At 37.0% G+C, this 26,050-nt stretch overlaps 1 protein-coding gene across 1 annotated transcript in view; it reads left to right on the forward strand.

The window, feature by feature from the left end:
- egfem1 (EGF-like and EMI domain containing 1) overlaps positions 1 to 26,050 on the forward strand; it is a gene marked incomplete at its 5' end in the record, with an annotated part of 52,917 nt that overhangs the window by 20,323 nt on the left and 6,544 nt on the right. Inside the window, 20 exons of the mRNA XM_079387284.1 lie at positions 170 to 295; positions 410 to 532; positions 3,766 to 3,888; positions 4,109 to 4,246; positions 5,746 to 5,862; positions 6,038 to 6,160; positions 6,440 to 6,667; positions 6,745 to 6,876; positions 7,950 to 8,078; positions 8,884 to 9,012; positions 9,101 to 9,235; positions 10,876 to 11,010; positions 12,237 to 12,368; positions 13,618 to 13,746; positions 17,489 to 17,617; positions 18,894 to 19,022; positions 19,421 to 19,549; positions 22,406 to 22,537; positions 23,176 to 23,304; positions 23,699 to 23,827. Of these exons, the coding sequence (XP_079243410.1) occupies positions 170 to 295; positions 410 to 532; positions 3,766 to 3,888; positions 4,109 to 4,246; positions 5,746 to 5,862; positions 6,038 to 6,160; positions 6,440 to 6,667; positions 6,745 to 6,876; positions 7,950 to 8,078; positions 8,884 to 9,012; positions 9,101 to 9,235; positions 10,876 to 11,010; positions 12,237 to 12,368; positions 13,618 to 13,746; positions 17,489 to 17,617; positions 18,894 to 19,022; positions 19,421 to 19,549; positions 22,406 to 22,537; positions 23,176 to 23,304; positions 23,699 to 23,827 (2,676 nt within the window). The remainder of the gene's footprint in view (positions 1 to 169; positions 296 to 409; positions 533 to 3,765; positions 3,889 to 4,108; positions 4,247 to 5,745; positions 5,863 to 6,037; positions 6,161 to 6,439; positions 6,668 to 6,744; positions 6,877 to 7,949; positions 8,079 to 8,883; positions 9,013 to 9,100; positions 9,236 to 10,875; positions 11,011 to 12,236; positions 12,369 to 13,617; positions 13,747 to 17,488; positions 17,618 to 18,893; positions 19,023 to 19,420; positions 19,550 to 22,405; positions 22,538 to 23,175; positions 23,305 to 23,698; positions 23,828 to 26,050) is intronic.

The raw sequence follows: 26,050 nt of genomic DNA on the forward strand, positions 1-26,050 counted from the left end.
TAATAAATACTATATAGACATTAAAAAAAACTAATACAAATGACAAAAACAAGCTATGGTTACTACAGAGGGATTGGCCTTGTAGTATATGTGTGTAGATACTTGGTTTTGATCATTACATGCATTGTGTGTATGTGTGTGTGTGTGTGTGTACGTGACATTTTTTCAGAGGTGAACTCTTGCTCTGTGAAGAATGGCGGCTGTGAGCACAGGTGTGTGGATTTGGGGAACGAGCAGTACAAGTGTGAATGTCGCAGCAACTACCAGCTCAAAAGAGACGGCAAACACTGTGAATGTGAGTTCACATATATACATTGTCTTTGACTTACTGTTTTACTGTAGTAATATTGTGATGGTTATGTAAACACTGTGTGTGTGTGTGTGTGTGTGTGCTGTGTTATACTCTCAGTGAAGGACCCCTGTAAGGAACATAACGGCGGATGTGCACATATCTGCAGTAATGTGAATGGACAGGCACAGTGCAGCTGCAGATCAGGATTCAACATGAGAGCTGACTTCAAGAGATGTGAAGGTTCGAGTACATGACATGTACCCATGTATATGTAGATTTCTTTACAGATAAATATTTATTTTACTTTACATCTTGCGCCAGCTTAGACATTAACACTTGTTTTCTCATCTGTCATACCCCTTATGTCAATTTCAAAAACTACCAATAGAATAGTCAGTAACCAATAATATTGTGTAGTTTTTCTTCTTCAGAAATGTAATGTATGTCACATTTTCTGATACTAAATAAAAAAATCATAAATTAAATATAATTATATACAAAAGTAGATTTAAAATGAAATAAAATAATAACTTTGATGGTTCACTTGACAGCCTTTTTTGACTGTTAAAAACATCTTCAAAAAGTGTTTACAAAGTCTTGACGTTTGAAATTTTTTTAGGCCTTACAGACAGACAGACAGATTTATTATTTTATTTTATTTTACATATAGTCCAATTCCATTGGCCACAGCAAATCTCTCTTCAGCTGTGCCATAAAACCGACCTCCACTACCCATCTATGTCTTGCTCAAACACACACACACACACACACACACACACACACACACACACACACACACACACACACACACACACACACACACCCATACACACACGGCAGATTACTGGTATAATGACCTAGGGCCTCATGTATAAAACTCTCCATAGATTTCATCCTAAAAGTGTACGTACGCACAAAAGCTAGATTTTGCATACACACAAAAGTTTTCAGATTTATAAAAGCATGCGTACGCCATAACATGCGCAAAAATCCCTTTATAAATCCCAGTCAGGGGAAGATGTGCGTACGTGCATCTCCACCCCGTCTCCTCCCAGAAATCACCATATATGGAGCTTACAACGCCTAGTATTTCAATTGTTTTAAACAACTCAAATCAAATAAAATGTATGTAGTTTTGCTGAAAAGGTGAACATCTTTTAGCTATTTTTAGTGGAAACAGGTAAGCCATTTATTGCAGTGTTAATACAATTGTCTGACTTGTGCGTCACTGACAAAGTATTTTTTAAAAGAAACAGGCAAATCTTACCCCCCCCCCCCCCCCAAGTTTTATCTTTCAAATACAGTGGAATTTTTCATAATGTTGTGGAGATGCCTTCACACGACATCAACACCTCTATGCAGCTGCGGTTGTACAGTAGCTATTATTCAAACCGGACAATGGACCATTCAACCTCCGAATCCAGCAGTGTCCGCCAGTGCCCGGGACTTATGTGAGGATCCTGTTTGTGGACTTCAGCTCCGCTTTTAACACCATTATCACGGAAACCCTTCAAAATAAACTAACTCAGCTCTCCGTCCCCACCTCCGTCTGTCAGTGGATCAACAGCTTCCTGACAGACAGACAGCAGTTAGTAAAGCTTGGTAAATTCACATCCAGCACTCGAACCATCAGCACTGGAGCTCCTCAGGGCTGCATTCTCTCCCCACTGCTCTTCTCCCTCTACACCAACGACTGCACATCTAAAGACCCCTCTGTCAAGCTCCTGAAGTTTGCAGACGACACCACACCGATCGGCCTCATCCAGGACGGTAACGAGTCTGCTTACAGACAGGAGGTTAAGGAGCTGGCTGTCTGGTGCAGTCTCAACAACCTGGAGCTTAACACTCTCAAAACTGTGGAGATGATTGTGGACTTCAGGAGAAACCCCCCTGCACTCCCCCCACTCACCATCGTGAACAGCACTGTGACTGCAGTGGAGTCATTCAGATTCCTGGGCACCACCATCTCTCAGGACCTGAAGTGGGACATTCACATTGATTCCATTGTCAGGAAGGCCCAGCAGAGGTTGTACTTTCTTCGCCAGCTGAGGAAGTTCAACCTGCCACAGGACTTACTGAAACAGTTCTACTCCGCCATCATCGAATCCATCCTCTGCACTTCAATAACTGTCTGGTTCAGCTCAGCTACCAAATCTGACCTCAGAAGACTACAGAGGGTAGTCTGGACTGCTGAGCGAATCATTGGTACAACCCTTCCCACTCTCCAAGAACTGTACTCATCCAGAGTGAGCAAAAGGGCTGGCAAAATCACTCTGGACCCCTCACATCCAGCACAGTCCCTCTTTGAACTGTTACCATCTGGTCGACGCTACAGAGCTCTGTGCACCAGAACAACCAGACACAGGAACAGTTTCTTCCCTCAGGCAATCTGAGAACACTGAACAATAAACGTGGAACACACAACTATAATACATTATCCATTCACCACACTCATTTATTTTATTTTTATTTTTCTCATTTCTAATTTGCACATACTTGACCTGTACATACATAGTTGTCTATATTATATATTGTGTTTTTTTTTTTTTTTGCTGCTTTGTACATTGGTTATTGGCTATTTCTTGTTATTTTGTTTTTATTATCTGTGTCCTGTCCTGTTACTGTCTTTCTGTTGCACTGTGGAGCTTCTGTCACTACAACAAATTCCTTGTATGTGTAAACATACTTGGCCAATAAAGCTCATTCTGATTCTGATTCTGATTCTGATTCTCATAATATCGAAGTAAGTGTGCATCATTGATCATTCGCAAAAAAAAAATTCTCATAAGATGAGATCCGCAGTTTAGTTTAAATATATGAATTATTATAGCACTCATCCCTATCATTAAAACATTGCATACCACAGGAAAAGTGATTAAAAGCATCAACTACAAATATGTTTAAAGTCATATAATTTTTTGTTTAGCTTCTGTGTAATGACTTTATGTAATTTCAGTGCTTAACTCCATTGATGAGAGTGGAATATTTAATGTAAATGTGTATCGGAAAACAGTTTAAAATCATTGTTTACTTCATTACTCCAGAAAAAGAGTGCGTACCCACAGTCAAGAGCATCCGTACAGTGTGCACATATTTATGGCAAGATAATTTTTTTTATAAATCCAGATATGTGCTTGGAAAAACGTTTATACATGAGGCCCCTGCTGTTAGTTACTATGTGTGCAGGCCAGTGTAAAGCCATTGATCTGAGTCATGGGTAAACATGTTTGTCTGGACCTCATTTATGTCCAGACTTTATGAGATAACCTCAGCTGACCCCGTGAAGAGATTCTGGCCCCTGCTGTGCACACACATACATTGCCATGCTTACGCACAGACACACAAATACACACACTGATTTTGCTGGTGTCCTATCTGAATACATTGTGTTTATTTATTTATTGTAAAATACAAACTAGTAGTGAGTTTTACACTGACATATCTTCTAACTATCCAAACATTTCCTCTCCCAGACATAGATGAATGTGTGTCTGGTCAGACTAAATGTGCTCACGGCTGTGTTAACGTGCCGGGACGATTCCGTTGTGTGTGTAACCCAGGATTCGAGCTGGGTGCTGATGGGAAACAGTGCTACCGTGAGTACAAATACACACACTAACATGCGCTTTTTGATTCTTTGAGTGTAATGTGATGTGGAAAACTTAAAGTACTTTAGAAAACAGTTTATAGATTATCTCAGTAGTTCACTGACATGTGGATTTGGTTTATTGGAGTCAAACAGACTGTGATTGGTCAGTGTTTTTGACATGCACTAATCGGTGAAGTCTTAATAATGTAGAGTAATGTATCCTGCAGGTATAGAGATGGAGATCGTGAATGGCTGTGAGAAAAACAATGGGGGCTGCTCCCATCACTGTGAGCACACCACCAGCGGGCCCCTGTGCTCCTGTAACCAAGGTTACCACCTCGCTGATGACCTCAAGACGTGTATAGGTATGGGCCCCACTTGATTGTCTAGCAAATCCTTCACTATGGAAAATGTAGTGATTTTTAGATTATGAATTATATGTATATTGGCTACAATTAAAAAGTTTGGGGTTGGTAAGATTTGGTAATTAATACATTTTATTAATCCAATGAGGTTTTTGTATGCACCTTCCTACAAGGTTGGTGCACCTTGAAGAAACCGTCCTACAAAGCTACCTGAAAAACTATGCGCAAGTGTTCCTAGGACAAAAGCTGTTTTAAATGCAAAGGATGGTCACACCAAAAATTGTTTTGATTTATTTAATAAAAAAAAAAAATTTTTGAAAGCATCTTTACTTTACAACATTTTTATTCAAGTGCTAAAAACTTTTAACAGTACTGTAGCTTTGCAGGTAGGTTTCCTAAAGCATCTTGGAGACGTTGCCACAGTTCTTCTGGGTTTAGTTTGTCTCAGTTTGTTCTGTCTCTTCATGTCATTCCAGACAGACTGAATGATGGTGAGATCAGATATCTGTGTGGAGCACTGGCTGTTATCAGACTCCTTTTGCAAACAAAAATCTCACTGGATTATTACAATTAATGGCAAAATGAATGTTTGAAAATATAAAAAGATATTTCCTATTGACACATTACAACAAAACATAGAAATAACTGACTTTAAACCATTTTTTGCTAGTGAAAATACTTGTGACCTAAGACTTAGAGTAATTTAGTAGCGTATTTTATTCCTGTGATGTCAAGAACAGCATTTATATCAATGCATCCTTGCTATATTAACTTCAATATCTATAGGAGTAATATCTTTGAAACATTGACATTGACTGGACAATCATGGACACATTCATGCAATACATATTTATATATCTGAACCATTGCACATGTCACTTCATAAGTCACTTTAACGTTTCATAAGTCACTTTTGCATTGCCACTTTAAAAATTTTATATATATACATATATATATATATGCCCTTATTTGTACAGTTTATTTACTAGTTAAATTTATTTTCTTTTGTATTTCTTCTTATTAATATTTTTTTTAAGGTCACTGGCTGCCGTACAAGCATTTCACTGCATATCGTACTGTGTATGACTGTGTATGTGACAAATAAAAATTTGAATTTGATACAGGATGATATTGATTCATCTACTATATTATAAAGTAAAATTAATGGAATTCTGAAATTAATGGTAAAACATTCATTTAAATAATTCAGTTTAAATGTATGCGTTTTGACAGTTCAATTGAATAATGGTAGAATGACAGAATTTTCAATATTCACAAATCCCTAATTAACCATTAGACATACTCATAACAGCAAAATAGCCACTATTGCTATTATTCAACGACAAAAAATGGGATATGATATAAAGATGGGATAAAAAAAAAAGATTAACTTTACTTATTGGTTTGTGTTGTCTAAATATTTACCTGCTTTTTATTGTTAATGTTACATAGTTGTTTTTATGAGAAAATGCTTCTGTATTTGTGTGTGTTATCCACAGATGTTGATGAGTGTGAAAACGGGGAGGCGTGCTGTAGTCACTACTGTAAGAATTACCCAGGAGGCTATGAGTGCGGCTGTAGACCTGGATACACACCCAACAGCTGCACATGTGATGGTGTGTGTTTAGTTTTATGTCTTCCTTCTTTGATCCTCTCTTAACCAAACCCTTTTTTAACATCCTTTTTTTAAGCATGTTTGCAAATTAAGATATTTTTCCTAGTTTTCTTCATAAATTGACTATTTAAAGTTTACTTAAGCTCATTTAGTTTAATATGAATCTCTCTCTTCAGACATTGATGAGTGTGTATCTGAGACGTCAGGATGTTCTCAGTACTGTGTGAACACGCTGGGCTCCTATGAGTGTTTCTGTCAGGTGGGCTTCAGACTGGACTTTGACCAGAAATCATGCTTGCGTGAGTAAAAGTTTAATTGGCTTTATGTAGTGTTGACTTCATAGTCAGGAAGTGATGCACAGATTTCATAATGACGTTATAAACCAGAGTATTATTAACACCCAGAAGACATGTTTTTGTTATATATATTAGTTTGTTTTGTCATATGTAAAATGTTATATATTTTATATTTTCTGTTTTCATTATAAAATAAAATATTTTATTTGATTTCAACTATAGTTGTCTCTGTATGTCTCTATTTGTCTGTCTCTTTCGTTCTTTCCCATTTTGTATGTTTAGCTCTCTATGATAGGGAATTGGAGGAGGAGGAAGAGGAAGAGGTTGTCGGCAGTGAAGATGAGCCGGAGGGTCTACGTTTGCCGGACTTGCTGTTCCATCGCCCCCCTCTACTGCTGCATTACACCGCTGCTTTAAGTAGACCGTATGATGACGACACGTACACTTATGACCCTGAACACCCACAAAACTTTGAACAGAGAGAGGAGCTGACCATGATCAGCAAGATTAGTAAGTGAAACCCAGAATGCTGTGAATTAAACATAAAGATATAAGGACATATGAGTATGTTAATGCCTCTGTATCAGTGTGTGAGGAGGGTTCATTCGGTGAAGACTGCGGTGTGAGCTGTGAAGACTGTGCTAACGGAGGAGTGTGTGCGTCAGAGAGGGATCGCTGTGTGTGTGCACCTGGCTGGACGGGAGTCACCTGTAATGACAGTGAGTGTCTTTATTCTCTACTATCACTGACCTCTGACCTGAACAGAAGCCTTGAGGAAATACAACTATATTCTTAAGGTTTATTTACACAAAGCAAGACATTTTTACACAAAACATGCCAAGTAAGATTTTACATTGTTGCTTCTTTTGAACTCACACAGACTCTGAAATATCATAATGCAAAAGATTATTTATTAGAGGCTTAGTTAACTTATTTCTTATTATATTTTTAATGGAAGATGTTATTCATAGCAGGGTTATTATAGTTAACTAAAACTAAAACTTATTTCAGGTAGTTACCGATGCAACTTTTATCATTTTAATTTAGTTTAACTTGATGTACTTAACTAAAATTAAAGCAGAAAAAAAAAACAAAAAAAACATAATAGACATTTAAATTGTTTTTTACTAAAAATGACAATCACAACACAAAAAAATTCAGAAAACTTTAAATGAAATTAAAATGAAACGTGAAAAAAAAACTAATAAAAAATATTAATAAAAGCTATCTCAGGAATACTTAAATAACACTGCTTCGGAGAAAACTCAGCATCAAGAAAACACATTTATATATATATCTACATACATAGATTTTTTTTAAAATTTAGATGTTTCCACAAAAAGCACATTTTGATGACTGAATATTGGAGTCGATATAAAACCTAAATTCACGATATCACGAAATGTGTGTTCCATTTTTCCTGTTTTTCTATTTTGCCTCATCTAGCTCTAGCTGTGGTCCTTCTCTAATTACCTTTACTTATACAGAAATCCCATCAAGCCCTGAAGTGGAGCAGTTCCATGACTCTAAGCAAAGTACTTCCTGTAGAGACACTAACCTGGGTAGTTTATAACATAAATTGACAGCATGTTGGAGAACTGCAGCCTTAAGAGCACCTCCACACCCATCATTGTGAATTCACATGAGCGCAGTTTGAGTTTTCCATACCGTCTCGTTTTTAATCCACCCTAAAATCAACAGAAAGTACAGTGGCTGCTGTATTTCTCTCTCTCCCTGGTTCCTCGGAGAACCCTAAACATGTATTTACTTTTGCATTCTCTCTCTCCTTTAGCTTGTGCTGAGGGCACATATGGCGTTCAGTGTAACAGTCTGTGTGTTTGTAAGAACGGGGGCCGCTGTGACCCAGTGACGGGGAAGTGCTTGTGTCCTCCAGGGGTCCATGGTCTGCACTGTGAAAACGGTACAGGACACATGCTTTATGTATCGTCTTCTCTTTTAACAGTGTTTTAACATCTTCCATTTTTCATGGGTTGTGACATTTCCTCTTTGCTCTTTATTTACTGTGTCATATTTCAATATTAATAATCTTTTTTTTTTTTTTACTTTTGTAACGTACCACCTTTCCGTCTCCTCATGTTGTCTCATGAGGAAATAAGAGAGGAATATAAGAAGAGGTATTTCTGTTTCTTTCCCCACTTCTAGTCTTTTCTATGCTTGCTTGCTACTCTACGTGTAGCACCGAATTATCATATTAGAATGATTTCTGAAGGATCATGTGACACTGAAGACTGGAGTAAAATATATCATTTTAAAATGTCATTTTATATACTGTAATAATATTTTGCGATATTGGTATTTTTCTGATTTTTTTTCTGTAGTTTTTTAAACATTTAAACCCCCCCCAAACTTTAACATTTTAATGTACTTTAAAATTTATGATGTGTAGTATGATCAAAAAATGATTTAAAAAAATTAATTAATCATTAATCAGAAAAATGTCCATCAGTAGACTAACTGGAGCTCTTGGGTTAAAGTTTCTCCTTCCTGTCCACTTCCTCTCTGTCTGCCCTGGACTTTTCCTTGTCTTGATCACATCATCCATCAGCCTCATCTCTCCCAGCTGTCATTTGTTAAACCGTCTCTGAAATTCCTCTCAGATTAGTCCTGATAATTCTGTCTTGACAAGAGCATGTGATGTAATGTACCTTATGGAATTCCAGATGAGCATTGTGGAATTTCACTGATGTTCCCTGTGATGTCATCAGGTTGTCCGCAGGGTTTCTATGGGAGGTTCTGTCGGAGGAGGTGTAACTGCCCCAATAATGGACGCTGCCATCATCTGTATGGAGGGTGTCTTTGTACACCTGGCCTCTACGGCAAATTCTGCCACCTGCGTAAGTATGCTAAGATAGAGCACGTTAGAGTCAAAATGATTACTTTAATTAATTTGAGGTGGAGTAAATTAGTGTTTCTCCACATCAGCATGTCCCAAATGGACACACAGTGCGGGTTGCTCGGAGGAATGCCAATGTGTGCAGGAAAACTCACTTTCTTGTGATCCACAAAAAGGCACCTGCATTTGTAAACCTGGTTACAATGGTGACCGCTGTCAGGAAGGTAGGTGATGTTTCTACAGCCATTTGTAACTGTTGTCTGACAGGTACATGGAGATATACAGTGCCCTCCATAAGTATTGAAACAGCAAAGATAAAATTGCTCTGTTGGCTGTGGTGTCAAGACATTTGCAAATATGATTAAAAAATGAATGAGACACAACTACAGAATGTCCATTTTATTATTAGCCGTTTCAACACATACATGTTTTACCAAATAAAAAGAACAGCACTTTTAGATTTCATCCCACTCATTGATGTGCGCATAAGTATTGGGACAGTTGAACATAAGGCAGAAATAAAAGATTAAAAGCTATTATTTAGTTGCAGATCCCTTGCGCACAATCACAGCAGTTAGTCTGTGACCCATATACATCACCAGACTCTTGGTCTCATCCTTTGAAATACTTTTCCCAACCTTTAATGCAGCCAATTCCTATTGTTGCTTGTTTTGGGGAGTTTCTGCCTTTACTCTCCTCTTCAGCTGGTTAAATTCATGTTCAATCGGATTTAAATCTGGAGATTGACTTGAGCAATCTAAGACTTTCCATTTCTTTGCCCTTATAAATTCCTTGACTGAACTGGCAGGGTGTTTTGGGTCATTGTCCTGATGCAATATGAAGCACTTCCCAATGAATCTGGTGGCATTTTCTTGAATATTGGTAGAAAAGATGGTTTTGTACCCTTCCAAATTAATTCTGCTACTGTCATCATACATTAAATCATCAGTAAAGTTGAGAGGGCCTGTTCCAGAGGCAGCCATGCATGCCCATGCCATGACACCACCTCCACCATGCTTTACAGATGAGGCTGTATGCTTGGGATATTTTGCAGTTCCCTTTTTTTCTCCACATTTTTGCTTTCCCATCACTTAGATAAAGGTTCATCTTTGTCTCATCGGTCCATAAACACAGTTCCAAAACTCTTCTGGCTCACCTTTGTTCTTTTTTGCAAACTCTAATCTTGCCTTTCTATTTTTGGTGCTGGTCAGAGGTTTGCATCTTGCTGTGTAGCATCTGTAATTCTGTGTCAAAGTCTCCTGAGGACAGTAGATTGTCAGAGCATCACTCCAGCTTTCTAGAAGCTGTTGGTGATTTTAGACATGTCTTTTAGGGTTCATTTTCACAGCTTTTATGATTTGTCTGTCATCAACTACTGTTGTTTTCTCAGCTGATCAGGTAGTTGTTGGTTGCATGCCTTTTATTTTTGCTAGAGCTCTAATTGACTTCCTCTTTTCTTTTAGCATCCAAATTGCTTACCTTTCTCTCAAAATCAGCTCCCTCATTTTCATCCTGGTTTGTGTGTGTCATCATCGAATGCAAGATTCAGAATGCAGAAGTAATGGATATAACTGATACAACACATTCCCTGCTTTTAATATCTGAAGAATTAATGCAACAGGACACAGCTGATCACTTAGAAAGACCTGTGAGGCAACTGTTCCAATACTAATGCTCACATCAGATAGAGAGAGATGAAACTCTAAGTGCTGAACTTCTTAGCTGGTAAAACATCTATGTGTTGAATCACCCATTCATCTTTTAATCATATTTGTATATGTCTTGACTCCACAGCCAACAGAGCAATTTTGACTTTACTGTTCCAATACTTTTGGAGGGCACTGTATGTTGTGTTCCTGTGTAGAATGTGTTGACGGATACTACGGCCTTGGCTGCCTAGAGCGATGTAACTGCTCTGATGGTGAGTCGTGCGACCCTAAAACTGGAGAGTGCCAGAAGATGTGCCCAGCCGGATACCATGGAGAGAAATGCCAGCTGGGTAAAGCTCACAATCATACACAAAGTCTGGGAAGGGAATAGGCCTACTACTTAGATTTTAAATATAAATGTTTGTTTTTTTTTATTCAGAGAGGATATGCTAAATTGATCAAAAGTGATAGTAAAGACATTTATGCTACAATGGATTTATATTTCAAATACTATATTTTAGAAAATAGTAAGCAATATGCAGTGCCTACTGTGCAGTATTTGGTAAAGCTTTCAAAGGCTGCTCACTTTTCAAATGGGACAATAATGGCTTTGCATCCCTCTAGTGACTGTCAGCTGCCAGTGCACACAACTGCTTTAATGGCTCAGTTATTTTAATATAGCACAATAAAATCTGCATCAGAAATCAACCGTGACCTGTCAATCATCAGGCAATATGCTCTTTTAAAAATTCAAAGGAGCAGATGCACTAAACATTCACACATGACAGCATGCTGACAGATGGAAGTTGCAGTCATTTCATAGTGTCAGTCAGTCGAGCTCAATAGCTTTGTGTTAAAGACAAAAAGAGACACGGAATAAATGTTTTATGGAGTTAGATTTATGCTGGACTTCTCTGTTATTTTATGAAAATGATATATTATCACACACTATGTGTGAGTGTGTTTATAAATGGGTTTTCCTTCTGTTCGCTGAAGAGAGAAATGAATGAATTTGAAAATAGCATCATGTTTGAATAATATTTGAAGTGTCTGTTTTAGTTATTTCTTTCTTGATCACTTACATACATGTTTTAGTCTTAATGGCTTAAACAGATGGTGGTTCGGTCTTGCTAAAACAGGCCCTTTTATCCCAACCTCAAGGGGGGATTCTGGGTAATTGAAGTGAGAGGACAAGAAAAAGGAGTGAGTGTATTCAGACAGGATAGACAGAACCGCATTGCTTCTGTTACCCGTCTCCTCATTTTCACCTAACAGAGATTTTTCACCTCGTTTTCACTGAACAAACAACATTGTGGTTTCTGGCTCTTTCTATGTGAAGCTGGCTAGTACTGTAATAGTATGATATATTGATATTAACGACAAAAACTAATTATTTTAAAATGTGGTAACATAAAAATAGCATAACAAAATTATTAAAACAAATATAATAAAAAATAGACATCCAACAGGACATTAATAAACATACAAATAGTAGTCTTTGCATTCTCAAATCTCACATCTGTATGATTTGATTCGTTATATGAATTCAAAGGAATAAGAAACATCCTCTGTGTAGTGTGTGAGGCAGGTTTTTGGGGCGCAGGCTGTGCCAGTGTGTGCCAGTGTGGCAGTAATGCAGTAACCTGTGAGGCCAGCAGGGGGCGCTGTCTGTGTGAGGCTGGATACACTGGAGAACAATGTGACAAGAGTGAGTCTGTTCTGTTTCTTTCTCATTCATTATTCTTGTTTAAATGTTTTATTCTTTTCAGTTATGCACTATTTAATTAGTACAACATGTAAAAGTTCAAGTTCAAAAGTTAAATCTGATGCTAATTAAGATGCAAATGCTGCCCTCTTGTGTCAACACAATACAACTACAGGCAGAATAACTGAGTATTATACTAATACCATGCTAATACTTTACTCTTATTAGTTCTTAAATAATATAGTGTGCATGCACGGTATGCTAAATTTGGAAAAAACAGGTATTACATACATATATACAATATTAGATCAAAGTAAATAAGAGAGTGCAATTTGTGAGATACTGTATCCCACAATACAGTGCAGTTGATATGACCTTCCATTTTCACTGTGAAAGCAATTACAGATATAATTTTAATTTTTTTCATATGTTTTGTTTTTTACTCATTTGATCTGACGTTGACATTTCCACTCAAAATTAGAAAAATATTTGAAATTTGAATATTTGAAAATGATCGTTATTATCAAATTGATTAATGAGGTCGTGTGACCACAGTGTAGCAAAGTACTATCTGAAATGTTTATCTATATATATATATATATATATATATATATATATATATATATATATAAACCATATGCAGTGAGTGCAGTATTAAGGATTTCAGTGTCATTTAAGTATTATTTATATTGGTATTTTAATATTTATTAATATTTTAATTACCTTTTTTTTATTTTAGTTTTAGACATTTTAATAAGTGCTTTTGTCCATTTTTATTTGTTTTTATATTTTTCTATTTAATTTTAGTACTTAAACTTTAAACTTCAGTTTCAGTTAGCTGAAATGATTTCTATTTTTTTTTTAAGGTTTTTATATTATTATTATTATTTCAACCTTATTTCAATTACCAAAATCAGGTTTTATATTTATGCATTTAGCAGACGCTTTTATCCAAAGCGACTTACATTGCATTCAAGTTACAGTTTTTTTTTTACATTTTATCAGCTCTTGCTTTCCCTGGGAATCGAACCCATGACCTTGGCATTTGCTAGGGCCATGCTCTACTATTTGAGCTACAGGAAAGCTGAATTTTGTTTTAGTTAACAATAGTTAACAATAACAAGTTAACAATAACAAGACTGAAGTATTGAGCTAATATTTTATTCTGAACACAGCAATCGTGCATACTTCATTTCCAATCATTTCTGTTCATGTACACTAAATCTGCATTTCCCATGATGCTTTGTGTCAGAGTGTCCTGAGGGCCATTATGAAGCAGAGTGTAAACTAGCGTGTGAGTGTGAGAACGGAGCCGAATGTGACCACGTCAGCGGAGCTTGTACCTGTACAGCCGGCTGGGTGGGATCACACTGTGAAAAGAGTGAGTTACAAACAAATGCATCCAAATTCAAAAATCAAAACATTTATTTAAATCCATATTATATCTTATTTTCCTGAGCATCTCTCTTTTTCCTCATAAGTAGTACTGTTTTCATAACCTCTAATGCACTGGGGCCTCTTCTTCACCTGGGAAACAGGAAGTCTCAATCAGTCTGAGAGGGCAACCCACCCATCATGCAATCTGAGTGTGTGTCTGTGTTTAAAATGGAATGTTTTTGATTCCCATTTGCTCATTGTAACACTCACTCATCACACACAGTCAAGCAACTTGAAAAATGTTTCTTTAGTTTGTCATAATGACATCAGCGCTGGAAACTAAGATCATATGTTTAAAAAACATGTAGTCAATAAGAACTAGAAGCAGGTACAAGGTTTTGCACCCAATGACCTGTAGGTACAGAGTCATATCTGCCTTCTAGTGGTTAATCTGAGCCACTGACTAAACATCTCACAAACATACACACAGACACACCCTGCTGGATCCATGACAGCATCCTCTGCTTAATGAGACAGCCACATCCAGCTGCTGCACTTTATTGGAAAACCACAATGCACAGACATACACACAGTGCCAAACATAGAAGCCGAGTCCTATCTTAGCTAAAAAAGAAAAGAAAAACCACCACATGTAAACACACACACACACACATACAAGATGCACGGACAGGCAAACTGCCTCATACCTTAACGGATTCCATGCATGTTTTTTTTTGCACCGTTTTTAGCAGCCACATTTAGCCAGTTTGCAGTCTGAATCTAATATGATGAGATAACCGATTATTAGCCGACCACAAAATAATAGCAACTAGTTGTCCTCAAGGGCTGAAAGAAACAACACACTTACATTGCAACCAGTGTAGTCTATTTCACAAACAATTCTTCTTAGGGAATTACAAACATACAGTGAAACCAGTGTTATTTGATCCGCGAACAAATAAATCTTATGATTTAGTGAATCAAAAACATACTGCACATGCAGTGTAGTCTAATTCACAAACAAGTGATTCTTAAGAGCTGATCCTTTTGTATTGAATCAGACATATACAGCTCAACCAGTGTAGTTTGATTCAAACCAATGACTCCTATGAACTGATCCTTTTTTTTTCTGAGTCAGAAACATACAGCACAACCAGTGTAGTCTGATTCACAGACTGACCCTTAAACCATTTTACCTAATTGCTAGATGTTTTTAAACATATAATTTAAGTTTTCTGCATTGATGTCATTATGACACATTCAAAAACATTTTGTGTTTTTGTGTTGCTCAACTGTGTGTTAAGAATGAGTGTTTCAATGAGCGAACAGGAATCAAAAACATACATTTTTTCCAAACATACAAAGCGCAACCAGTGTAGTTTCATGAATGAGTGACTCTTTTGAACTGATCTTAAATTATAGAAGTAAAAACATACAGTCTGTGGTCTGATTCACAAACAAATTATGAGATGATCTTTTTTAAACCAGTTGTTTTGTAGTGAATCAAAAATATACGGCGTGATCAGTGTAGTCCGATTTATGAACAAATGATTCTTTTAATAACCAGTTGTTTTATAGTGAAATGAAAACATACAGCATGATGTGTAGTCCAATTCATGAACAAATGACCCTTTTAAATTAGTTATTTTTAGTAAATCAGAAATATACAGCATGAACAAATAACGACTCTCCAGAGCCGATCCTTTTCAGTGAATCAGAAACATACAGCATAACCAGTGTAGTCCCAATCACAACAAATCTGGCAGAAAAAGTATCTTTCTGAAGAGAAAGGAAGAATGTACCCATGTGATGTGGTTTAGGGAGCAACGAACTATCATTCATATGATAACCAGGGCCTACAGAATTGATCCAGATTCTGCACAACAGGGGAAAAGAGTAGTAGAACTGTCCAAAATCAACTGAAATCCAACAACGAGAATTTGGACAGGGCAAAATCAGGTCTTAGGGGACCATTAGCGTTCCGTCTCCATCTGTATCAACTCCACTGCCATCGATTTAGACGCATAAAAGCAGATTGTTTTGGTTTATAGTGGACTTTTACATTCACAGTTTTCATCTTTAATAAATCAAGCTGTGACTACAGAGATCAGGTCTCCACAGGCCCACAATTCCACCCTGTCCGTTTTGGGATGTTTTCAACTCGGTAGTTCATCTGGATGTAGCCAGCAGATCCACTCATATTCCATAGGCTCAGATGTCTTCCATGCTTCTTAATCATACACCCCGAGTGAATAACAACACACACACACACATGTGGCAGGTCTTTAGTGAGCTCTTGAGTGCTATCATCGGACTCCATCTCTGAAGGCCTCAGCCGTGAAACACATTTTACCGGCTGCAGCTGATCACAACCATCCGCTGCCGTTACACGCTCACACACACGCGCTTTACAAGATCTTATCAGGCTGATGGAATACTAGACCGATCTCCTGTGATCGCATGCATCTGCGTGCCATATGCGTGATTGTATGGATGTCTGTCTACACTTGAGCTCATACAGAGAGACTCCATTTCATTTGCATGTGTGTGTGTGTGTGTGTGTGTGTGAATGAAAGGCAGTAGCCGTGTAAGTGGAGTCTATACAAAGTGTACTGTAGGTACAAAGGCAATGTTTCTAAACAAAAGTACACAAAATCACATATGTGTTTCAAAGAAGCAAACTTCTAAAGTTTTGAGTTGTATAATCTGATCATTGTCAAACAACCAGACAACAAGACCAGAAAGTTTTCAAACTTTTCGTAAAATCTCATGAATCTTCATTACATATTAAAACATATTCATTATACTTAAATTTTGAAAAACTAACCATCAATAAAAAAATATTTTATTTAATGTTAATGTATGTTTTGTGGTCCCATTGTGCATGGATTATCATGCATGCTTTCCAAAGAAAATAATAGTTATATATAATTGCTTTGTCTTTGTTAATCTGGCTTTATTATGCTATGCAACACTCACTTTTCACAATTAAATCAATTTTATTTATTTATTTTTGTTTAAAAATTTGAACCTGTAGTCTAGTTGCCTTAATATTTTATTTTATTTTATTTTATTTTAATAAGCAATCATTTAAAGCAAGAATAATTCATTTTAGCCACTAGATTTTGTGCATGAAGTGTGATTTGAAAAGCAGGGCTTTAGATTAAAAAAATATCCGATATTCATAAACCAAACATTTTATTTTATTTTAATGTTTTTCTAAGCAATAAGAAAACACCATTTTGGCCAGGTGCACTACATTTTTATGTGAGTTTTGCATAAATGAGTTGAAAGCCCAGGGATTTAAGTGAAAAAATGTGAGTTCAGGGGATATTTGCACAGGAGGCATATTTCTGTATCCAGACAGTGAACCTGTGGACTCAGCAGGTGTTCTAGTTTCCTAGAAATGTCTGTCTGTCTGTCATCCTCATACACACGTTGGCTTTGTTGTGGTGAGGATGTGCCGCACATGGGGCATGAGATGAGATCACGCAATTAATGCTCATGAGAGCAATTCACACGCTGAGCATTCGGTAGGTAATGAGACATGAAAAAGAAAGATGTGCAGGATGAAGTGATGAAAGATGGATACGTCCACACGGACACTAGTAAAACACTAACCTAATTATATTCGAATCAGAATGCTGACATCCTGTTGGCTCTTGTGAGCGTGACTTTCCTGTGATGTACTGCTCATTATAACGCACACACAGACGCTGCTGACTCAAATCTCCTCTCCTCCGTAGGATGTCCTGTTGGGTTTTACGGGCAGGACTGTGTGCAGATGTGCCAGTGCGGGAACGAGGCCCAGTGTCACCACATCACAGGCGCCTGCCGCTGCACCCCCGGCTGGGCACCGCCGCAATGCATTCTGGGTAAGCTGCCCACATCATTAAAACGGGGTGTGATTGGAGGCTCATCTCCGGCTGAACGCCGCATCCTCGCACAGAAATAACCAAGCGATCTCTCAAACCAGCTCACCCAAACACAGGCCTCCTAGACAGTTATCACCTTGCAGACACGGCCCATGCATATCTTAAAGCATGTGTTTGTGCATATAAACCCCCCGGTGGGCTGCAGAAAGGTTAAATGCACCCATGTTTTTAAATGGCATATCTCATCTGTGTATGTTTTTGTTTACTGTGGAAGGATGCTTTTTAGGAGTGTTCCGTTTGTGCGTCTGTCGGTATTTTATTAGGCTAAGATGCTTTATTAAAGAGAGCTCTGCGGCACATTGGTTTAGTACCATCTGTCTTCTCATGCAATCTCCCATCAGTAGTTTAATAGATCAGGGGTCCAATAAAGATTTATCTCTCTTTCTGTTTCACTCTCCCTCTCTTTTTAATGAAGTGAGGTTTGTGTTAAAGATCCCTCTCTCAGAAGTTTTATTTTTACGTCTGGCTTTCCCATGACATGTTTTGCAGGGTAATCTCAACCATGATTTAACCTCTCTGGAGTCGAATGATGTTATTAGTTAGTTTTGCGGTCCTCTTTTTTTTTTGTAAAGAGTGCAAATCATAAATCATTATTTTGATTTGCGTCTGCTTTTTCTCGTTTATTATTTTATAGTTTTGCAGTAGTGTGTGTCTACTAAAACTAATGCAGTCAGGCTAAGTCCAAATCACTTACAGGCATCACGTAAACACATTTTTGCTTCAAGAATTATTTTTGCATATGGTATAGATATAGTATGTTATCTGGACACATAAAGCTCATATACTGGGTTATTTTATGTCACACTGTTCATACTGTAGCTTGGGTGCCTGGAGACCTTTATATATTTTTTTTAATATTTAGTAACACTTTGAACACTACTGTTCAGTAGTTTGAAGTCAGCGATATTTTTTTCTTTTATGAAGCAAGGAAGGATTAAATTGATTAAAATGCTGTTTTTCAAGAGACTTTCAAAACCTTAAAAAATCCTACCGACTGCAAACTTTTGAACAACAGTGTTATAACAGATCAGTTTCGTGACATTCCTATTTATGAAACACTGTTAAACTGTTATAAATACTGTTAAACATAAGATGGGCATTTGGAACATCTAGAATACAACATGTGTTACGTCACATCATTTTTGCATTGCACAAAGTGCTACATATTTAGATTTTTAAAGGTGTGGTTTGATTCAAATATGTGTTTGTGCTCCAGCTTGTCCAGCAGGTACATTTGGTCCCAACTGCAGTCAATCATGTGACTGCCACAACGGAGGGTCTTGTGACCCAGTGAGTGGCCAGTGCAGATGCACACCTGGGTGGACAGGAACCAGCTGCCAACAGAGTGAGCTAAAACACACACGCGCACACACACTCAAATGTAAAATACTCATATTTAATGTAATATTATTGAATATAAACAGCCTTTCGCTTATACAAAACACACACAAACATGTGTGTCACCATCCAAAGACCCTATATACTCATAAACACATCTGTCTCTCTCTCTCACAGACTCACTTTATGAGTACTTTATTTGGCTGTAGTTAGTAAGATGTAAGTGATTATGGTGATTTATAGTGAGGAGTTTGTAAGCACTGATAGCAGCGATTCACATGTCATCACACAAATTACTGTATTCTGTCTCCATTACACACTGGAATGTTCACATGGGTGAACGCGGGCCACTCACTCTGCGATCCATCTGCTTTCTCTCTCACTGTCTGTATGGTTTGTGTATAGCCTGTGCATCTGGATGGTTCGGTAGGAACTGTGAGCAAAGATGCATCTGTCCAGGGGGCGTGGCCTGTGATCATGTGACGGGCAGATGTGGCTGCCCTGCAGGGTACACTGGGAACAGCTGTGAGACGAGTAAGATCGCTCTCCTTTCATTCATCCTACTTATTCATAAGTTTTCAAAATAGCAAGAACTACCTCTAGACCATAACACAGTACTTCATATAGACTAATATATATTAAACAGATACAATATAAATATTTTTCTATACACTGTCACTCAAAAGTTTTTGAAAAAAGTCTCTTATTCTCACCAAGGCTGCATTTATTGGATCAAAAATACAGTAAAAACAGTAATTCTGTGAAATATTATTACAATTTAAAATATTTCTTTCTGTTTTCTGTTTGAATATATTTTAGAATGTAATTTATTCCTGTGATGGCAAAGCTGAATTTTCAGCAGCCATTACTCCGTCAGTTACATGATCCTTCAGAAACCTTGCTAACACTCTCATTTGGTGCTCTGGAAAGATTTTTTATAACTATCTGCTTCATATATTTGTGCAAACTGTAATAAATTTCGAAATAGAATGCATTAATAGAAAGTTCAAAAGAACAGTATTTATTCAAAATAGAAATATTTCATAACATAAGAAATGTCTTTACTGTGTTTACTGTCTAAAGATTTAGCACTTACTAATCTTTCTGAAAAACCTGTATATATAAATGTCAATTTTTAAAACTTTTTTATGTTTCACTGCCTGCCTTTTGCCATAGTCATAGTTTATTTAAAATTGTATATATATAAAGTCAGGTAATAATAAGATTAATAAGTTAGTCTTATATATGAAATTTACTGTTGTTACAACCATTATATTTTAAGTCTTTCTCTCTCTTTATATATATATATATATATATATATATATATATATATAGAATATTTTTTTTTGTTTAATAAAATTCTTTCAATTTAAGTAGGATTTATTACTGTAACAACACCAGAGAGAACCCAAAATTACTGCTTTATTTAATGGATGTATTATATACAACATTTCAGATGATTGCAGTGACTTTGTGAGCTAAAAATAAGTTGAAAAATCATGTTGTATTCTCTGTTAACTCATTAATTGTGTACTACATTTTCCAGTATTTATAAAAACAAACATTTTACGAGTTAAAAATAAGAAGCAGGAGAATTATATTCCTAATCCTATAATGTTGCCTGTTTTGTCAGAGTACTCAAGAACCAATGATCTTTTACACATCCATTTATCTGAGCAGCTTAATCAAAACGAATGGAGGGAAAGACTAACATCCGTTTTTAATTTAAGGTTTAATTTTTTAATTTACAGCAAAGTTTCATTGTATTCATCATGCCAAAATGATGTACAAACAGCCCTATGCACACTTCTATCGCTTGTATTTCACATCTCCCTGTGTCGCTCTATCATTTTTACATTACACACACTGGGGTTTTGCTCCGAGACTCTCTTTCAACACCCGACCACACCTCTCACTCTCTCTTTCTCGCTCTCTGTGGATGTGAGACATCTGATAAAGGTTAGCGCTGAGCGGCCAACTCAAACAACAGGCTTTGTTTTTGTCTGTGTAAGGATAAGAAGTCTGGAACAGACATGAACACACACACACTGCAGTAGACACGGCTAATGACAACAGTCTAATTACTCTCTTTAGTCTGGAGTCTGAACTTATCTCTTACACATGCCGATGGGGTGAATACACAAACACACACACATTTATACATGAACATACACAGATCTGTGTTAGTCTCAACAATAAGGATGACACTGAGTCCAGATGACAGCCCTATCTCTTGTTCAGACGGACTAGTACTGCTTTTTCACTACATGCTAGCTTGTTGATTTGTTGTATGTGTTTTTATGTCTTGGAAACTTACATATATCATGACAACTCTCAGAAGATTTTAGCATGATGATGGATATGACAATGTTAATGTATTTGGTCTTGGCGGAATAGATTTGCTATGCTGCTGAATTGCTGCTGCTGTTGGTTATTGCAGTTGTTGTAGATTATCGCCGCTGCAAAGCAAGTACATGAACTTGCTACTGCCAGTACATACACTAATACAGTGCTATGAGTATGTAAGACATAGTGCAGCTGCACAAGTAGCATATATGATAACCGGTAGCAGATCTATGCAGGAGGAGCTGGGGAGGTGGAGGGTTTCAGAGGAACTCTGAAAGCATGCTGCAAACTGCTCTAGTGAATGCTAACCAGTCATTTAAATGTAAAGCAGTAACCTCATTGGCTGTTTATGCAACATGAACCAAACAGCTTGTGCTAAGTAGTTTAACACTGTGAATATTATCAGCCTGCGCTATCATGACAGAACTTTTTGTGATAAAATTGAAAGTTAGTGTTGTAGTGTTGTATACATGTATATACACTATATTATGCAAATATGTAATATAAGATAAAATACTTTGCATATTTTATATGTGAAAAATTATTTTAATTTTGAATAATTCATAATTATATTTTTTTTACACATACAAAAGCAAGCTTGGCAAACTACAAAACAACTATAAAATAACTGATGTATATATAACTATAAAAGCCTAGCCTGAAAGTTTACCTCTTATATAACCACTGATCCAACTAGGCCAGTACAAAAATCTTTATTGTTGAGCCCTAAATACACTCACATCTCATGTATTTCCATATAATCATGTTTCAGTGTGTGTGTGATATGGATTTGTGCTATGTAATGGACTGATACAGCCTGGCTTCTGTCAGACACTCCAGATATCTGTGAAAATGTGTGAAAGTAATGTCTGAATGACGTTAAATGAAATGTCTAGCCTCCCATATCGTATCATATCATATCTCCTTCCTGTCTGAGGCCGATGTATTTTCAGGAATGTGTCTAGACTTATGGAAAACCCACACACAGTTTTAAAGTCATCTCTGCATGTATTGTGTCACTTTCTAATGTTTTCTCTCTCTCAGTGTGTCCTCAGGGCAGGTTTGGCCTAAACTGTTCTCAGATGTGCACATGTTCTGGAGATCAGTACAGCTGTCACCACATCACTGGGAAATGCACATGTCTACCTGGATACTATGGCAACCGCTGTCATCTGAGTAAGACATACAGTATTCTGCAGATATCAATCTGATATAGGTTTTATATTAATATCTGCAGATCGATATCTAGTTTGTATTCACAACTATGCAACCAACCTAATAAACTTATTTTCAAAGTTGTTCAATCAGACCAAAAGATCATCTACAATTGATCTAACAGACAATGGTTATATAATCATACACACTACCATTCAAAAGTTTGAGGTCAGAAAGATCTTTTTTTTTGTAAGCAATAAATACTTTTATTCACGAAGGACACATTAAATGAGTCAAAAGTGAGAGTAAAGACATGTATTTGAAAAAAGTTCTTTTGAACGTTCTATTCATCAAAGAATCCTGAAAAAATTATTTCTGAATTAATGATGCTCAAAATTCAGCTTTGAATCGCCAGAATAAATTATGTTTTAAAATATATTCAGATAGAAAACAGCTCATTTAAATGGTAATATTTCACGATATTACTGTTTTTACTGTATTTTTGATACAAGAACATTTTAAAAACATTACAAATTTTACCGACATCAAACTTTTGAACAGTAGTGTATCTATATGATGTAATGCAGTTCTATATGATTACAATTTATATTTTTATTCATTGTTTTATAACTGTGCTAAAATGAAAAAAATGATCACAGGATGTCGAGAGGGCACCTACGGCCCATACTGTAAGAAGAGGTGTAGATGTGCCAATGGAGGCCGATGTGACTTCAGGACTGGCTCTTGCATCTGTCAGCCGGGATACTTGGGACCCAACTGCAGCATCAGTAAGATCCTGATAATAAATCACCTGAGTGGATGTGGATATGTTAATTGTCAGCATATGTAAGCACATATCAGACAAACAATTTTGTCCATGTTTATCATCTTGCTGCTTTTCAGCATCTCTGGAAAGTGTAAAGTTAAAGGGATAGTTCACCCAAAAATGAAAAAGTTTTCGATGAAATATATAAAATTTTATATCTTGATTTGTGTTCCAAAGATTAATGAAGGTCTTACGGGTTTGGAACGACATGAGGGTGAGTAATTAATGACAGAATTTTCATTTTTGGGTGCACTATCCCTTTAAACGTAGTTTAGCTTTATTTTTGCATAATGCATATTGAGACTGCTGTTGCATTCTGCTTTTTTAGCTGATAACATTAGTTTTTTTTCTCTCAGGTTGTCCTACAGGTCGCTACGGGAGAGACTGTGCTCAGGTGTGTTTGTGTGGAGAGGGAGGACAGTGTCACCCAGAGACTGGGAGGTGTAACTGTGCCACTGGTAGAACGGGACCTTCCTGCGAACAAGGTATATACCTCTGTGGATAGTCACTGTTATTTTAGTTTCGTTTTATATTGTAGTATTTATTAAGATTTAAATGGGTTTGTTTTCAGTTAAAATTTAAATTTTAGTTTAAGTTTTAGTAGCTTTATATAATCAATGAAAAAAAAGTTTTACTTAACAGTGGCGGCTCGTGGGTTTTAAAATAGAGGTGGCACACTAACTGTATTGGTCTGGGGATCCCTGCCAATTATTATTATTTATTATTATTATTTGCTTAACCACTTTAAAATCGGCTTTTAGTCAGAAAACGTAAAGAAAACGTCACACATACAGCAAGATATTATAATTTCACTTATCTGGCCTGTCACTTGAAGGAAACATCCATCCCTTCTTAAAAGTCTGTGTTAAAAGAGAGCTGCCTGTTTAATTAAGCCGACTGCTGTAGCCTATATCCAGCTTAGTTATACTGTTTGAATGACAGCTTGGTAAATCTGTTGGTGATCAAATATTCAATATCACTACTCATCATAAATACATTTTCAGCGCAACAGGAGACATTCAAACTAATATCTCGTAATTTACGTCTCTATGATGATTGGTTGATATACCAGAAGGGAGGCTAGGCTCCCCTGCGAGGTTTCTTTACTCAACACTCCTCAGCACTGAAAGTGAACACTCGATGGTGATTGGCTCATTTTTTTCATTAACAGATGCACAAGAGCTTAGCTCTCCCCTGGCCTCCCCATCCCCTTCTCTATCACTTAGCGGTTATAATTACATCAGCAGATTCGGCACATTCGCAATAGAAAAGTGGCGTTTTCCAACTTCAGTAACATGTTATGGTATTACAGCTGTGAAATTGCAAACAAAAAATACAAATTCTGAGACATGAACTGAAATGAATTGAGAATTGTATTAACATTAAATTGTCCTCCTCCCATTTTCACCTCACAATTTTGGGGAAGCTTTGCCTCCCCTGTCTCCCCCAATGAGTCGCCACTGTTGCTTAACAATAACTACACTTGTGGGTAGCCGTGCTATTCAACTTTTTTTCTTTTTCCTTCTTGTTATTTGCCTTTTTCCCCACTTATTTTGCCAACTTTTCCAACCTCAGCCATTCATTTCTTTTTTTTGTGCCTTCACTCATCCATGGTCCCTCCCTCCCAAATATACAATGTTCACATCTTCATCTTGTTAGGATGTGAAACCCATAAGTGTTATGATGACTTCATAAGCAAAACAACATCGAAATACTTTGCGTCTCACAGTCCTGCACTTGAAGGGACTATTTGCCCTCCTCCTGATTCTCTCCCAGGGCTTATTTACAATATTTAGTTAACCAATTTCTCCAGTTTCCTGCGTGAGGGAATTTGATTGCAGCAGCCCTTTTCCTGAAGAACAGAAGCAAGAGATCAGATTCCTAATCTTCATGTTTCATCACTCATCAGTGGGAATGGAACGGGACTTTCCAGGAGGGATTTTCTTAGCCGCCTCGAAAACGCCTGCTCGGAGCATCTTACAGACATGCCGCTGCTTACGTTCCCTGTGTTTAATGTTTACAGACGACTATAAGTAGCTGGTTCTCTATGTTCCGTGTCGGCAGATCTGCTGGCGAGGAAACAAATAAATAAGCAAGCGAATCAAAGCGATTGGCTTATTGTTTTCCCAATCTAAATTACCCAAAGAAACATGATTGCTCTTTTGCTGCGCTGCCAAATCAGACCCACTTTGCCATTTCACTAATGATCTACAGCTTAAGTAAACTTGTGTGTGGCGTGTGTGTGTTTGTGCACGTGTGTGTGGCTGTTTGTGATCAAGCGAATGCATGTGTGGCTAGCTCTTTAAATGCATTTTGAGGGATGAGAGGACCTATGCTAATTGTAGTAATTGAGGAATTCAGAGTTTATTTGAAAATAATGCCATCTGCGCTCTTGTTGTTACTGGAAGTTTCCATCTGGAGCAGGACATAGTTAATAGATAAAACAATGAGGTGTTTTGCTTGAGGGAAAGTCTGCTGTCTTGGTACAGTGTAACAACGAACACACTTCCTGATATGAAAAAAACAATACCATCTTAATGACTATTTAGATGGAATTGCAATTATTAGCATAGAGTTAACGTGATTTCATGCACTGATTTGGATGGGATTTAGGATGTCTGTAGAGTTTCTGTTGTCTAGATGTGGAATATGTGATATTATGATATGTATATGACTAAAGCAATAAATAATCATATCTGTAAGGATCA

The sequence above is a fragment of the Barbus barbus genome (assembly GCF_936440315.1).
Source record: "Barbus barbus genome assembly, chromosome: 31".
Taxonomy (NCBI): Eukaryota; Metazoa; Chordata; class Actinopteri; order Cypriniformes; family Cyprinidae; genus Barbus; species Barbus barbus.